This window comes from Choloepus didactylus, chromosome 3 (assembly GCF_015220235.1).
Source record: "Choloepus didactylus isolate mChoDid1 chromosome 3, mChoDid1.pri, whole genome shotgun sequence".
NCBI classification, from domain to species: Eukaryota; Metazoa; Chordata; class Mammalia; order Pilosa; family Megalonychidae; genus Choloepus; species Choloepus didactylus.
This window is the reverse complement of record NC_051309.1, coordinates 115874871-115890423: the sequence shown is the minus strand read 5'-3', so window position 1 is coordinate 115890423 and position 15553 is coordinate 115874871. Positions and strand designations below refer to the sequence as shown.

The following is a 15553-nucleotide window of genomic DNA, read 5'->3' as shown; positions in this document are numbered from 1 at the left end:
GAAACTAATAAAAGTAATCACCAAAGCTTGACTGTTACACACCAGACTATACCTGAATATTATGAATGCAGCTGTAAGACTAACTAATTGTTAAAGGAGACAGTGATCATAGAAGTACTTAGTAAACTAGGAAGTACAAGACAAATGCCTACTATTAATACTAATGCCAGAAAGATGAGCACTTTCATTGCCTTAAGCTAATTTAAACAGTAGATACTGTTAGAAATTTTGTATATCTTGTTTCTAACTATACGGGGAAAAAAGTTTTGAAGAAACTTTGAATAAGTTTTATATTTTGAAGAATTCAAATTATCTTTAAAAAGTTAACTACCAATACTCTGGAAGATTTTCCAGTAACCAACATTTTGGAGTTATAATTAAAACCTGTCATATTAAGAGCACTGAATATAAATCACAGAATTGGAAAAGGCTTGGATGGAATATTCTTGCTCTTTTTTTCTCAAAATGTTTCTCGACTATATACTTTTTGGTAGGGTGTAAAAGCTAGTTTGAACTGAGACTTTAAATCTTCTCCTGTGAAAAATATATATTATTTTAAAGATTTTTTTTTAATGACCTATATTTCCCAGAGCAGTCTTTCATCATCCCTGTGTGTTGTATTCTTCTTTTAAATCTTATTTTCCTAATTTTTGTTTTTTGGAAGGCCAAGAGGTTAAGTGCTGATGGCAATAAAAGTTCCTAAAAGTAAAAGTGCCGGGCTTCTGAAATTGCTAAACATGTGCCAAAACTCACCATTTGGAAATGGTTACATGTATTGTAAAAAACAAATCGCTCAGAAATTACTTTAGGCCAATTAATTCTAAACAAAACACAGAGGAAATAGGAACTAGTTCAGAAGAGAAAGTCCAGAGACTACGTTTTTAGCATTTAAAATCTACAAAAAGGAATAAATACAAATTCCAGAGTCCTACTCATTTGCAAGTCCAGATTAAGAACTAAAAAATTCATTTTAATTGGGCCATTCTTTTGCACAGAACCCTCAGTGATCATCAAGTTTCTCTTTGACATCTGACATGGTCATAATAAGTCTAGCACTAATTCAGTTATTTTATGTTTATCAGGGACCTTGAGCTATTGTAACTGTACCTACTGTCAACTGTGGGTCAAAACCTAAAATAAAACTTGTCAAGTAAGGGGTCAATTAATTTTACAAAGCTATGAAATAGACAAAAGTATTTAGGTGGGAATTAACTTGGTCATCATGAAGAAGACATTCATATCTATTCTCTCAAATACTGTAAGTTGTTTGTTTTTTAATTAATTAATTAATTAATTTAATTAATTAACATGTTACTAATGTTAAATTTAAAATTTACTAATAATTTTCTTTCTATTTCTTCATTAACCAATTTATTGAGCTCCTATTCTATGCCAAGTGTTCTTCTAACTGCTAGGAATATAGCTGTGATTAAAAAAGAAAAATCTCGATATCATGATGCCTACACATTTCAGTGTGGGCAGATGGTAAATAACATACACTATATTGGATGGCAGTGTTTTGGAGAAAAATCAACAAAGAAGGTGACATTTGAAAGATATGAATAGACCAAGGGAGCAAGTCATATAGCTATCTGGGGAAAGAGTAGTGGCTCAATTGGAGCAAGTGAGGAACAAAGTACACAAGACTAGTGAGATAACGGGAGGCTTGATCACATGGGCTTGTCGGCCATTGTAAGAAACTGGGCTTGAATCTGGGGTGAAATGAAAAGCTTTTGAATGGTGTTGAGCAGAAGAGTAATATAATCTGACTTACAGTTTTAAAATTAATTTTTATTTACACACAGTCCATATCCAGCAAACGTATATAAACTCCATAGCCACCAAATCTGACTTACATTTTAAAAGTATCATTCTGGCTGCTATTATAGTGTAATGATGAAAGGCAAGGGCAAAAACCAGGTTACTGGTGATCTTGACCAGAGTAGTTATGGTGAAAAGGTGGAAGACAAACCTAACTGAAATGGATTTAGAGGAGTAGGCAAGGTAGAATCCAGTATAGAAAGGTTTTTTAAAGAAGAAACGGCCCAAAGTTAAAACCTGTATATTATAAAAGTTTTACGATTAATAATTAATTTATATTTTTAAAAACTCAGTTATCACTAGAAATAAGCATGATCTTGGAAGTTAAAAGTCTGAATGCAAATTCTCACTTACTATTAGACTATGAATAGTGCCTTTGTCTTTTAGATGTAATACTGTTTTCAAGTTATTTTTGCTTGATGCTTTAGGGACCAGTTACCATATTTAAATGCTAAAATTTACAGCTTCACATATTTAAGATTTAAAAAAGTATTGGATAGGTGGGGAGTTTTAGGCATTGTTATAAAAATATTATTTGACAATTTCTAAAACTTTATGGAAGATTTTGTCTTTGTAAATGTAAAAGTCTTTTCAAGGCCAAATAGCAATTCTAAGTTTTGGCTCCAAATGTAATTTCCATATCACATTTAATACATACAACAAGAAATCTAAGTCTTTAGACCCTGAAAACATCAAGTGAACTTCAGAATGTACCAACAGACACCTTAAATTTTACAACGTAAAACAGATGCTGAAAAGCACTGATAAATCATAGCTCTCTCTAGGAAAAGAAAAAAAAACCGATAAGACTAATGGTCTGTTGCGTACTATTAATTGTTATTTCCTTTTAGATTTACTGCTACAGAGCAGTAACTGGTTGTGGAAGTATAAGCAAGAGGACGATTAACAGACCTTATGCCCAAAATTATTCCAAGCTATTCAGCTTGGTTAAGCATATTACATGTTAGAGAATAATTCAAGCAACCTCACGGATCATTTTAAAGCTAGGTATTCCCTTCTTTCACTTTCCAAATATTTTTTGTACCTTCTCCACATATTCAAGTGATTAAGGCATGGGGGATTGTGAATTTGGAAGAAATATCAGATTTTAGAATAATGTAAGTATAAATAAACAAAGAGCCAAACTGAATAACACATTCAAGATTATAATAAAGGCAAGACATTCATACTGGGCACTAGTAGCATCTTTAATGCTAAGTCAGTGTTAATTCTATGAGACAAGGGAATGAAAGAGGTAATACTAATAAAAGAACTATAAGCCTTCATAAATTAAATAATCCATATTAATTCATAGCAAGCAACAAACAACAAACAAAAAATACTATAGTAATAGAAATTCAGTCATATCTATGTTTTGATCCTTCCACAAACCCTAAGCAAGTAACTGAATTTTGTTGGGTCTCAGTTTCCTAATTTGTAAAACAGTGGGTATATGAACATATTTCTTCCAGTTCTAAACATGTGACTACACAAGTTATGTCAAAAAATAAAACTTAAAAAAAATAGCAATGTACTAACACTTAGGCATTTATATAAAAAGGAAGGCAAATGTTAACCTGGAAATGTAAGCCAGGATTTATTTTTGTTGTTTGTCTTCTGAATCTCATAAGAACAAACATGCTTTTGTTGCTATTCTATTCTAATTTAGTGATTTAGAGACTTGCAAAGAGAATTTACAGTTGGTCCAATAAGCACAAGATGGCTTACCTAAATGTATGAGGTTTTGGAAGTGTTTTGACATTATGGAAGTAAAGTGGTGATCATATGCTCCTATAACCCAAAGGCATCATATTTTTTTGTGAAATGATTTCCCAGAAACCCAATTTACTAATAAAGTTTTTAGATCACAGATGTTATGTTTTCTAAGCTACTCCATTTAAACTTACGGACACTTACAAATAATCCCTTGTGCTTTTTATATTAGTCTACTTACGGTTAGGAGGAGAAAACTGAGTTTCTAGGGAATTCATGCTTTCATCTATATTTCTCATTTTTACTATTCCAATGTTAAAATTCTTCACATTCTAACATTCCATTAGATGGTTAATAGAGAAAAAAATAGTGCCTATATAATCACATCAGCCTTGTTATTCTAAAACTCAGCTGTTTCTACAAATATGGCCCCAAATCAATTCTAACTTGTGAACTTAATTCTATTTGTTGCTCCTATTTCTGCTTTTCCCATTACTCTAGGTAAACAAACAACTTTTAAATAAATGCAACCTTCTAATTTATAACTGTTTTTCCTCTTACGAGGTTTTCCCCTTTTAATGAAAGAAACATTTATTCTGCATCTGCCAAGCATCCTTTCTCTTCTGCTTCAAATGTAAGTATATTAACAGATGGATTATGAGAATTATACATTTTTTCCCCAGTCTGAACTTTTCCTCTTTGTTTTTCTGTGCTGCATTCTGAGATAATCTACAGCTGAAATGATCTTAGAACATCAATTTGTTCTCTATCTATGTCTCACTCTACCATTATGGAGGTATTAGTATTAGTATTTTTTACCTAGGGCAAAATCCTCTCCATGGTATTTGATGTAATGTGTGGTTAAGATAGCTTTGCTCAATGCACCATCTTGAGTCAATCTCAATAATCATTAATGGTTACTTAACATAAAGCTTTGTGGTTCATACATGGACTGATTTTAACCTTAAATATTACCAGCACCGCTTTAAGGACAGTGATTCCCAAACTATCCCAAACAACTACTAATAAATACTTACCAGGAAAAGCATCAAAAGTAATTCTGTCTCCAGGAAGAGATCCATTAGGAGGAGTCAAGATTTCGACTTTCTCTGGTGAACTAGCACACATCACCATTGCTTGAGATAGCACTCCCCTCATCTTTGCAGGTTTGAGGTTACAAAGTAAAATCACCATCCGATTTTGCATCTGTGTGAAAATTACTAATGATTAGAGATGTACAGAAATTCAGAATAAATCTAGAATATATTAGGTATACCTAATATGGTAAATAGCAAATATTCTACTTTTGCGGATAGATCTGTCTCTATATATTCAAAATCATTTTATTATTGTTATGAAGCCTTACTAAAACCACCCCAAAAACCCCACAAAATTCTAAACTGACAATGCATTAAGACTGGAAGTACATAGGCTTTGGCGTACAACATTTATTGAATGAATGAAGAAAAAAAATGGCTGAGGGAATCAGATTAGGTTTTGAAATTTCAGCTGTCATTTAGTAGTAATGGAAATGTATAAAGTTGACCTCATTGGTTTCCTTACCAAATGGAGAGAATAATACTGAACTAAAGGATTGTCATAAGGATTAAATCACAATCTGTATGTAAAACATTTAGTCTAGTGTTAGCACCAAAATGAATGCAATCATATTTTTCCTACATATTTAGTATATACACTCTGATCATTTCCAATACTATACAAGATTTTCTAATTGTAAAAAAAGTCACAACTTAACAATTCAAGCATTATGCACACTGCAATTAACATTTAGTGTAATTTCTACAATTTGTTATAAACAGTGAATAGAAATTTCTTAAATCTTCAAAAGCAGAAGAGTCTTAAGTTTTCCCTGACTGACAAAGTTAAGGGGGAAAAAAGACATATTCTTGATAAAAGATAGTTTTATTAATAAATGTTACACGCAAATTTACTCCCAAATTCTATGATTAAAAAAAAAATGGGTCAAATTCAAAATGCCCTTTGTTAGGGAGTCTTAATGAATAACATTCTTCTTCAAAGACAAGTAACTTGAACATGCCACATATGAGAACTTAAAAAAAAAAAAAGAGGTTAGAGCAAACATGTAAGAAGACCAACAGGGTTAGTTAGATATAATCCTTTAGGGATCAAGTAGCTGGGATCCTTTTCTTTAGAAAAATACACAAACCTACAAACTTTGGTATCCAATTTTAGAGAGTAAGTGCTCCTGCTGTACAGAATGCTTACTATTACTGTCTTGATCAGTTAGATACAGATTTTTTATTAATAGCTTTGTTTAGGGTTGTGAATGACAGCTCTGGGAGAGAAGATATAGTCTGTAACTTTTGAGAACAGAAAAGAAGAAGCCCCAATGAGGGGGCGTTTTCCCACTATGAGTGGTTCAAAATCAGCTGATTCTTTTCTCCAGAGTTCTTATGAACCTAACTCCATAAGGAGTTATGAAGGAGTCCTAGTCCTATGCAAGATGACAGTTAAAAAAAGAAAAAAAGCATGCACATATGTCAAGTTGTGCCCATCTGAAACTGCTCTGTACTCCAGGAAAGATTATGTTCTTTGATGCAGTCTTGTAGAGGCAGACTTATTATGGGTGGAAACTACTTTTGATCAGGATGTTCCCCTGGAGATGTGACCCACCAACTGGATTATTTTCATGGAGGTGTGAACCCGCCCATTCAGGGGAGGTCTTGATTACTTTACAGGAGTCCTTTAAGAGAGCTCAGGGAGAGAGAGAAGGAGCTCAGATAAGCTGAGAGAGACATTCTGGAGAGAAGCTAAGATACGTATTCCAAAGAGTTTGCCCCCAGGAGAAGCTAAGAGCTGACACAGACCCAGATGCTTGGAGATGCAGACAGAAAAATGTTTGGAGATGCTAAGCTAAGAAATGAAGCCAAGAGTTTGTCCTGGAGAAGCTTAGAGAGGACCCCCATAAACTTAGAGAGAAAGGCTGGGAGAACAAGCAAGGATGCACAGGAGCTGAGAAAGAGAAGCTAAGAGAAACAGAAGCTCAGAGACACTTTGGAGAAAGCCATTTTGAAACCAGAACCCGGGGAAAGGACTGGCAGATGCCAGCCATGTGCCTTCCCAGCTGACAGAGGTGTTCTAAATGTCATCGGCCTTTCTTCAGTGAAGGTATCCTTTTGTTGATGCCTTGGTTTGGACACTTTTACGGCTGTAGAACTGTAAATCTGTAACCTAATAAATCCCCTTTATAAAAGCCAATTCATTTCTGATATTTTGCATAATGGCTGCTTTAGCAAACTGGAACACAAATCTATCTCCTTTTTCATGGATAAGAAAATCTTCTCAACTGATTTCCCTAATTCCATCTTTACCCTTAAGCAAAGCAGCCAGAATGATCCTACTTAAATGTAAGGTAGACCGTGCTACTTACTCCCTTATTCAAAAATCCTCCAATGGCTTTCCATCTCACCCAGAATAAAAGCCAGTATTTACAATGATCTATAAAACCTTTGTAATTTGCCATCCTTACATGTGAACTGATCTCCCACTACTTTCCCTCTTATTTACTCTGCTTTAGCCACACTGGCTTCCTGCGGTTCCTTGAACATCCTAAGCATATACTTGCCTCAGGGTCTTTGTATTTGCTCTTCCTGCTGCCTGAAATGTTTTTCCCCGAGAGAGACACATGATTTGTTTTCTTCATTTCCTTAGATCTTTACTTAAATGTCATTTTCTCTGTGAGGCTTTCCTTGGCTACTTCATGTAAAATAGTGATGTCATTTTGGCTTCTATATCTCCTAGTTTTTACCCTTGCTTTATATTTTTACTTGGCATTTACCACGAACATAATATATATTTACTTATGTCTTGATAATTTTCTGGCACCCCCCAAAAAACTTGAGTTTCTTAAAACCAGGGATTTCTTATTTTTTTTTTTTTAATTCACTGCTATATTCCTTGTGTGTAGAATAGTGTCTGGTACACCACAGGTGCTCAACAAATATTTGCATACAGAAATATGAATGAATCAATACAGGGATCTGTACAAATTCACACCAAGAATCAGCAGAGTTGGCAATGAATAGGGAGGCAGAGCAATCTTAACTTTGAAGTCCATACCCTTTGCAGTATCATATCTGAAGCACCATGGAGCAGAAGAAATTGGTAGATAATTAAAATTAATATAGAAGACATGTATGAAGAGCAAGTTAAGAACTATTACTGTCTTTCAATCTTTCCATTGTCATCACAGATTCTTAAAGCTACTTAATTCTTCAAGAAAGTAAATTTGGTACTCAAAACAAGAAAGAAGAAAGAAGAAAGGAAACAAATTTATGCTGAAGAGGGCACTTGAAACTTGTAAGCTTTTGTATAAATAATACCATAAACCAGGTATCAAAACACAAAATGTTTACCAGGAAGGTAAAAGAAATGAGTAAAGCACACTGAAAAGAATAAACAAATACTACTCTTCTTGTTTTCCTGAGACATGGAATAAGAAATAGTTCATTTTCCTCTTAACTTTATGTAAGTAAAACAGTAACAGAAGAGTGATGATAAACACCAACTAATCACAAATGAACCTTCACATCAGCTGTGAAAGAAACTATGGAATGAGTGGAGCCACAGTGATCTGAAGAGCGCACCCTATACTAAAGTGGTCACCCACTATTTAGTGTCAGCCAACTGTTGCCTCGGGAAAATGGTATTACTATTGTTAGTTCTGATTTTCACAGAATTAAGAAATCTAGACTTTCCTGTGAAATTTCATGTGATACTTTTAAAACATTATGGAAGAGAAACTAAGATGGCGGCTAGCTGAGACAGAGCGAAAAAAACGCCTCAGTGAAAAACACTAGTTAAAAACCAGAAAGTGACCTAGAATACCGGTTACAGTGATGCGCCAGCTGGACGAGGGCTCCTAGCTCCAGAGGGGCTGTATACTTGGTGAAACCCGGAGTTGGCATTCTGAAACGAGTGAGTAAGCTGGCTGGAAGACCCGCAGCCGCGCAGTGGGCTGGGAAAGCCAGGGTTCAGTGTTTGGAGACCAGCTGGCTCTTTTAAAAGAAAAAAAAGGGAAAAACCCAGGAGCGGCTGCATCTGCGATTGTGGGAACCATGCAGTAAAACACAGGAAGAGGGGTCTGGGCCGGCCTCTTGGAAGATACACTATACCTTGCAAAATTAATCAAAGAAACATAATCAAGGAACGAAAACATGGCAAAAGATTTAAAGGACATCAAGAAGATCATGGCCCAGGATATAAGTGACATAAAGAAGACCCTCGAAGAGCATAAAGAAGACATTGCAAGAGTAAATAAAAAAATAGAAGATCTTATGGAAATAAAAGAAACTGTTGGCCAAATTAAAAAGATTCTGGATATTCACAATACAAGACTAGAGGAAGCTGAACAACGTCTCAGTGTCCTAGAAGCCCAAAGGACAGAAAATGAAAGAATAAAAGAAAGAATGGAGAAAAAAACTGAAAAAATCGAAACAGATCTCAGGGATACGATAGATAAAATAAAATGTCCAAACTTAAGACTCATTGGTGTCCCAGAAGGGGAAGAGAAGGGTAAAGGTCTAGAAAGAGTATTCGAAGAAATTGTTGGGGAAAACTTCCCCAACCTTCGACACAATATAAATACACAAAGCATAAATGCCCAGTGAACTCCAAATAGAATAAATCGAAATCAACCCACTCTGAGACATATTCGGATCAGACTGTCAAATACTGAAGAGAAGGAGCAAGTTCTGAAAGCAGCACGAGAAAAGCAATTCACCACATACAAAGGAAACAACATAAGACTAAGTTGTGACTACTCAGTGGCCACCATGGAGGCGAGAAGGCAGTGGCATGACATATTTAAAATTCTGAGAGAGAAAAATTTCCAACCAAGAATACTTTATCCAACAAAACTCTCCTTCAAATTTGAGGGAGAGCTTAAATTTTTCACAGACAAACAAATGCTGAGAGACTCTGCCAATGAAAGATCTGCCCTACTTCAGATTCTGAGGGGAGCCCCGCTGGCGGAGAGACAGGGAAAGGAAAAAGAGATATAGAGAATTTTAACAGACATACATAGTACCTTACATCCCAAATCACCAGGACACTCATTTTTCTCTAGTGATCACAGATGTTTCTCCAGAAGGGACCATAAGCTGGGACATAAAACAAGCCTCAAGAAATTAAAAAAAAATTGAATACACTCAAAGTACATTCTCCAACCACAATGGAATACAAATAGAAGTCAATAATTTTTGAACTGTAATTCCACTATTTACTTCCTACATGATATAAAATACACAAACTCTAAGGACAAATCAGTGGTTTTGAACTCAATGTAAAATATGTAATTTTAGACAACTATATAAAGGTGGGGGAATGAAGGAGTATAGGAACATAGTTTATGTGTCCTATTGAAGTGAAGGTGGTATCAAAGAAAAATAAGATACGGATTTAAGAGGTTAATTTTAAGCCCCACAGTAAACACAAATAAATTATCAGAGAATATAACCATAGAGATGAAAAGTAGAGTTTGGGTTAAGAGAAATGGGGGAAGGGGCAATGGGGAGTTAAGAAATGAGTGTAGGGTTGCTGTTTGAGGTAAAGGGAAATTTCTAGTAATGGATGGTGGGAAAGAGCATTACAACATTCTAACTGTGAATAATCCCACTAATGAAAGGCTAGGGAGGGGGTGGAATGGGAAGATTTAGGCTGTATATGTTTCCACAACTGAAAAAAAAAAAAAAAGACAGTCTAACTAGATGACAATTGAATGCTAAGGATGAACTTGGATGGGACTGGAGGATAGAGGACAGGTAGCTCAAAGGGACACAGCTGAGGCATAAGGAAAAGGAAATATAGAATGTAAGCTTTGTATCATTGTTGAATCTATTGTACTTCTTAGCTGCGCTTAATGGGATTACATAAAGTTCTTGTTCACAGGAAGTGTATACGTGAATTATAGTGCATGTTCAAGGATGTGTGCAACAAGGATGTTCAGAAGACAGAGCAACAGATGATAGATGATAGATAGGGAGGGAGGAAAAGAAATAGTGATGTGACAGCATGTTAAAGTTGGTGGATTGAGCTATCGGGGAGGGTGGTCAGGGTATGATGGAATTCTGTGAATGGGGCTAGTATTGTTTTTGCAACTGTTCATATAACTTTGAATTTATTTCAAAAAACAAACAAACAAACAAACAAAAAAAACACAAAAACATTATGGAAGAAAAACTAACTCTTCTGGGACTGCATTCCTTCCACAGAATGGTGATTTTGACCTAGATCATGAGTATGGCACTAACAACTGCAGAACACCTGTAGCTAGAAGCCTCAAGACTGACTATATCCCAACTTGAATGATAAAAAGGGAGGCTGACCAGTGCTGGAATTAATAGCACTCAATGTTGGCTTCAGATGGAGACATATATACTCCTTATTATACGCATAAGTTGCTTCAGTTGCCTTACCTCATCTGTGAACAGGGATGGCATTACGTACGTAACACAGAGTCATTTATAGTATTAAATGAAACAGCATATGAAAAAAACTTCACAGTTCAAGGTAGATGTTACATGCTTTGAAAACAACAGCAATCAACATCATCATCATCATTCCATCAAGGAATTTCATTATTCCTCAATTTTTAAAATCACTAATATATAAACCCAGAAAGCACCAATCTAAAAGTAAGAGAACATGTTTTATTTCTATAGTGCCCCAAATTATCTGCATATTTGAGGAAAAAAAGAGGACATGCACAGAAACTGAATTTGTAATTTTTAAGTCTTACTTTATTCCCTAAAAATGGATTATTTTGTATTTTGTTGTTACTTAGATACTAAAATATATAAACATTGTTTTCAATGTAAGATACAAAACTAAAAACACTCAAAATAAAAAAAGAAAAATAATACACCTTTTTCTTCCTTCTATCCTCATAGATTCTATCATTATTTGTTGATCTTTTACAGTTTTCAGAGGTTTTATTCACTTTTTTTTGTGGAATTCACCACATCCAATCAGAATTATAATGGAAAAACATCAAGAGAGAGGGAATGAAAAGACACTTGTATGTAGAAGTAATTTTAGGTGTACGGTTTACCTGTTCAAGAGGAACATGATTCACCAGGCCACTGACGACTGTTCTTGGGGCTGTTTCGCCCACATCTACTTCTTCTACATACAAAGAATCTGCATCAGGGTGTTTTCTGGCAGTGATGATACAACCAATCCTAAGATCCAGACGGGAAACATCTATTGGCTTAGAATCGGCACTTCCTGCTATTGATTGCGGCTGTTTTTTCTCCTTTTTCTCTCCTAAAAAAAAATTCACGAATAGGGAGAATCAGAAGTAAAACATGAGTAAAAAACTCATAGAACCAATATTGATGAGCTAAAAGCTTACCTCCGACCTTCAGTTAAATCACAGAAACAAAAGAATTATTCAAGCCATAACATCTTAAACCCCATATTAATATTTCTCTGTTGAATATGTCTATACCTCTAGACAAAGAGCAGAGGTTGGCAAAATATGGCTAGTGAGCCAAATCTGGCCCACCGCCTGTTCTGTAAATAAAGTTTTATTGGAATAAAACCATATTCATTCATTTACGTATTTCAATGGTTGCTTTTGTGCTACAGTGGCAGAGTTGAGTAGCTGTGAAAGAGATCTATGGCCCACAAAGTCTAACATCATGTACTAATTGGCCCTTTACAGAACAAGTTTGACTTTCCCCAAAACAAACTATAAGAAATCCTTTAAAACTTCTACTGTGACATTTTAGAGAGTGAAAAATCCTTTATTATAAAGAAAGAACACTACAATTCCATAGCTAATTAATGGAATGAATGGCAATGAAATATACAACTCCACTGATTAAATGGTTCTCTCAACAGTTATATACACATTATGTATAAAAAGAATTTCCCCTTTTTGTAGATTTCTCCAAAGCAATTATTAGGACTTTAGTTTATCCATAGCAACAATTTGAGAGGAAGAGAATATTTTATTTTGATTATTTTAAAAATAATCTTACTTTTATTTATATGCTGATAATGTAACTTATTAGTATGATTACTGAAGCCACTTGGTCAAAATGTATCCTGCAAAGAGCAGAAAGGTAAGAGTTCTATTCCTTAAGAGTACATTTATCTTCTCTGGCAGAAACAAACTTAAAACCAAATAAAAACCTATTAACCTTCAATCTGCAGTGCAGAGCTAAACCACTGTAGTCTAGAAATATTCCTTCTCAACTAAACCTTTCTTTAATCTGTGAGCAAACATTTACTGAGTGCTAAGGCACTGGAAATAATATGAATGGCCCAGGTTGTCAAGGCATTAAACATCTCTTTTCAGGAAGACAGACATATATATATATGTGACAAACATTACATACACAAAGAAACTACAGAAGCACAGAGAAGATTAATCATGCATGGAGTAAGAAAGGAGAATTTTGTCTAATGGACTTTCACAACTTACAATTACAAGAGCTACCAGCTAGTTTTATATATGAAACAACTTTTAAAATCTCATTTGCAACTTGGTGTGCACATTGTCTCCCTCAGACCAAGTCAGCAACTTTCTCTTTTTAGAGCCTCTCACTGCATGGGTGCCACCGTCACTACCCTGCAACAATCACTGCTGCCCCCTGCACTGCAGCCCCTGCTTGTTTCACTGCCGCCTGCTTGTTTCACTGCCACCTCCTTGGGACCAGCTGTATGATTAGGCCACAATTTTCAATGAGTAATCCTATTCCTCAGTTCTGTGGTGGTCTTGGTCACATTTATGGAGTTTCTGAAGGGCAGTGGAGATTACTGCCAGGGACAGCACACAACCTCCATGCAGACAAGTGAACTGTAGAAATTCATTACTACTTCCTGGATGCAGAAGTGTTGAACTGAAATCCACAGAGCATTCTGCAAGAGTTCTGACCTGGATGGGGCAAACCTCAGTACACTTCTTTATACTGCCTAAGTATTACTGGATTGAAGAATCACTGCTTCTTGTTAGGGGATTCAATTCATTTCCCATTACTCCCAACTTCATATTCAAAGCACTGAGAATTACAAGTGGAGTATATTTCAGTTCCTTTAAATCATTTCTGTATTCAATTTTTAAAATTGAGTGTTTTTAACTAAATTAACATAGCTCAAATGAAGCACCTAGCTACTGTAGAAGTCACATACAAGAGCAAGAGATTACTTATTACACACAATCCAACCAATACAAACTTAAGCAAATTTATAGAGAGGAACTAAAGAAGTATGGAGTTACCACAATAGTAAGAGTATGTGAAGCAACTCATGACACTGCTCTTGTGGAGGAAGAAGGCATCCATGTTCTTGACTGGACTTTTGATGATGGCATACCACCATCCAAACAGATTGGTGATCACTGGTTAAGTCTTGCAAAAATTAAATTTAGTGGAGAAACTGGTTGCTGCTGCATTGCTATTCATTTTGTTACAGGTCTTGGGAGAGCACGAATGCTTGTTGCCTCAGCAATGATTGAAGGTGGAATGAAACATGAAGATGCAGTACAGTTCACAAGACAAAAGCAGCATGGAGCTTTTAACAGCAAGCAACTTTTGTCCTAAAATGCAGCTGTGCTTCAAAGATTACAATGGTCACAGAAACAACTGTTGCATTCAATAAAATTGGGGTGCCTGATGCTATTGCCTTGGAAGTGGAACTTAAGAGGCCCTAATTTGTTATATATATTAGCCGACATGTTGATGAATAAGTCTAATGAAACTTCCACAGGGATACAGAAAAGTAGTTTTACCATGCTATGAGTTTGACAGAATTGCAACCTCTATCTCTGGGTTACGATCAACCCATTTAAACATTTAACGGAAGATTCTTGCTGGTCAGTACTTAAAATGTGCTTATCATTTGTAACACTTGACCTTTGCTGAAATCATGCAGTTTTGAGTTACAAATCTTCTTTAAATCTATTCCCACGCCAGAATCTTATCAATAGATAAGAAATTTAGAGATCAGATGTCAAAATACCCAGCACAATACTTCTATATTTTTAGCATCATTGAGAACTTAAAAATCCCAGAAACAATGAACACTCTAGACCTTCTGGGGCCTATTCCTTCACTCATTTCAAACACTGAAACAAGGGCCTATGGTTATTTGCCTGTTCACTTTATGTTTACATCTCCCACATTCAAAGCAGTATACATCAGGTTTTGCACAACCACTGAATTTTTTTCCATTTTTACTGAGTCTTACGGTGATTATTTTAATGTCTATCTATAAATCTATTTTGTGATGTTAGAGAAAACCTCTATTTTAAAAATCTACATTGTTCAGAAGCACATGTCTTTAACACTTCCAGGCAAAAAAGCCTTACAGTTAATTTACTGTTTGCACTTTGGGGTGCAACTTAATAGGGAGGGCCTGACAAATGAATGTGAGGGGTCTATTAAATATTTTTAGTAAATTGTTGTTTTTGTCTTGTGCAGAACATGTAGAATACGCTCTTTAACTATGAAATTTTTTTTTAAATGGTAGAGATGCTTTGTTATAGTAGCTACAATTCTTAATCATAAAATTCCTTAAATTCTTGTTAATTGTTTCCGTATCTATTGGAGTTGTTTACCATTATTTTTGTTTGAAGAGTGATTTTTTTTGGTCCTTCTCTTCCCAACTTCTCTCGCAAAAAAAGGTTTCTGCTAATGAATTCAGCAGACATATAATATTTTATATTCCTTTTGAGCTGTGTAACTTAACATTTGGATACTTGATAATTTGTTTTATTATATAATTGATAAAATGGTGATGTGTACTAACCATATATTTATACTGTCTGGGAATGTGTGGTTATAGTTCTGTGGGAAAAATAATTTGTCAGTATTTACCAGCTTGTAAAAACCTAGTGCAAGAACTTAAATATCTAAATAATGAAATGCCATAAAAAAAAAAAAATCAGCAAAGAAAAAAGATATAATTCTTTATCTACTTAGCAAAGACTTTTTCTTGTTAACTCAAATGATATAAAAATATGTATTATAAA

The 15553-nt window shown here is 34.9% G+C and overlaps 1 protein-coding gene across 7 annotated transcripts in view; it reads right to left on the bottom strand.

Annotated features, from left to right (window-relative positions):
* Window positions 1-15553, bottom strand: part of AIMP1 (aminoacyl tRNA synthetase complex interacting multifunctional protein 1) — a 46735-nt gene that overhangs the window by 2598 nt on the left and 28584 nt on the right. For all 7 annotated transcript variants that reach the window (XM_037830406.1, XM_037830407.1, XM_037830409.1 and 4 more), the window contains 2 exons: window positions 11627-11841; window positions 4572-4740 (listed from right to left, as the gene is read on the bottom strand). In XM_037830406.1, coding sequence (XP_037686334.1) covers window positions 4572-4740; window positions 11627-11841 — 384 coding nt within the window. The remainder of the gene's footprint in view (window positions 1-4571; window positions 4741-11626; window positions 11842-15553) is intronic.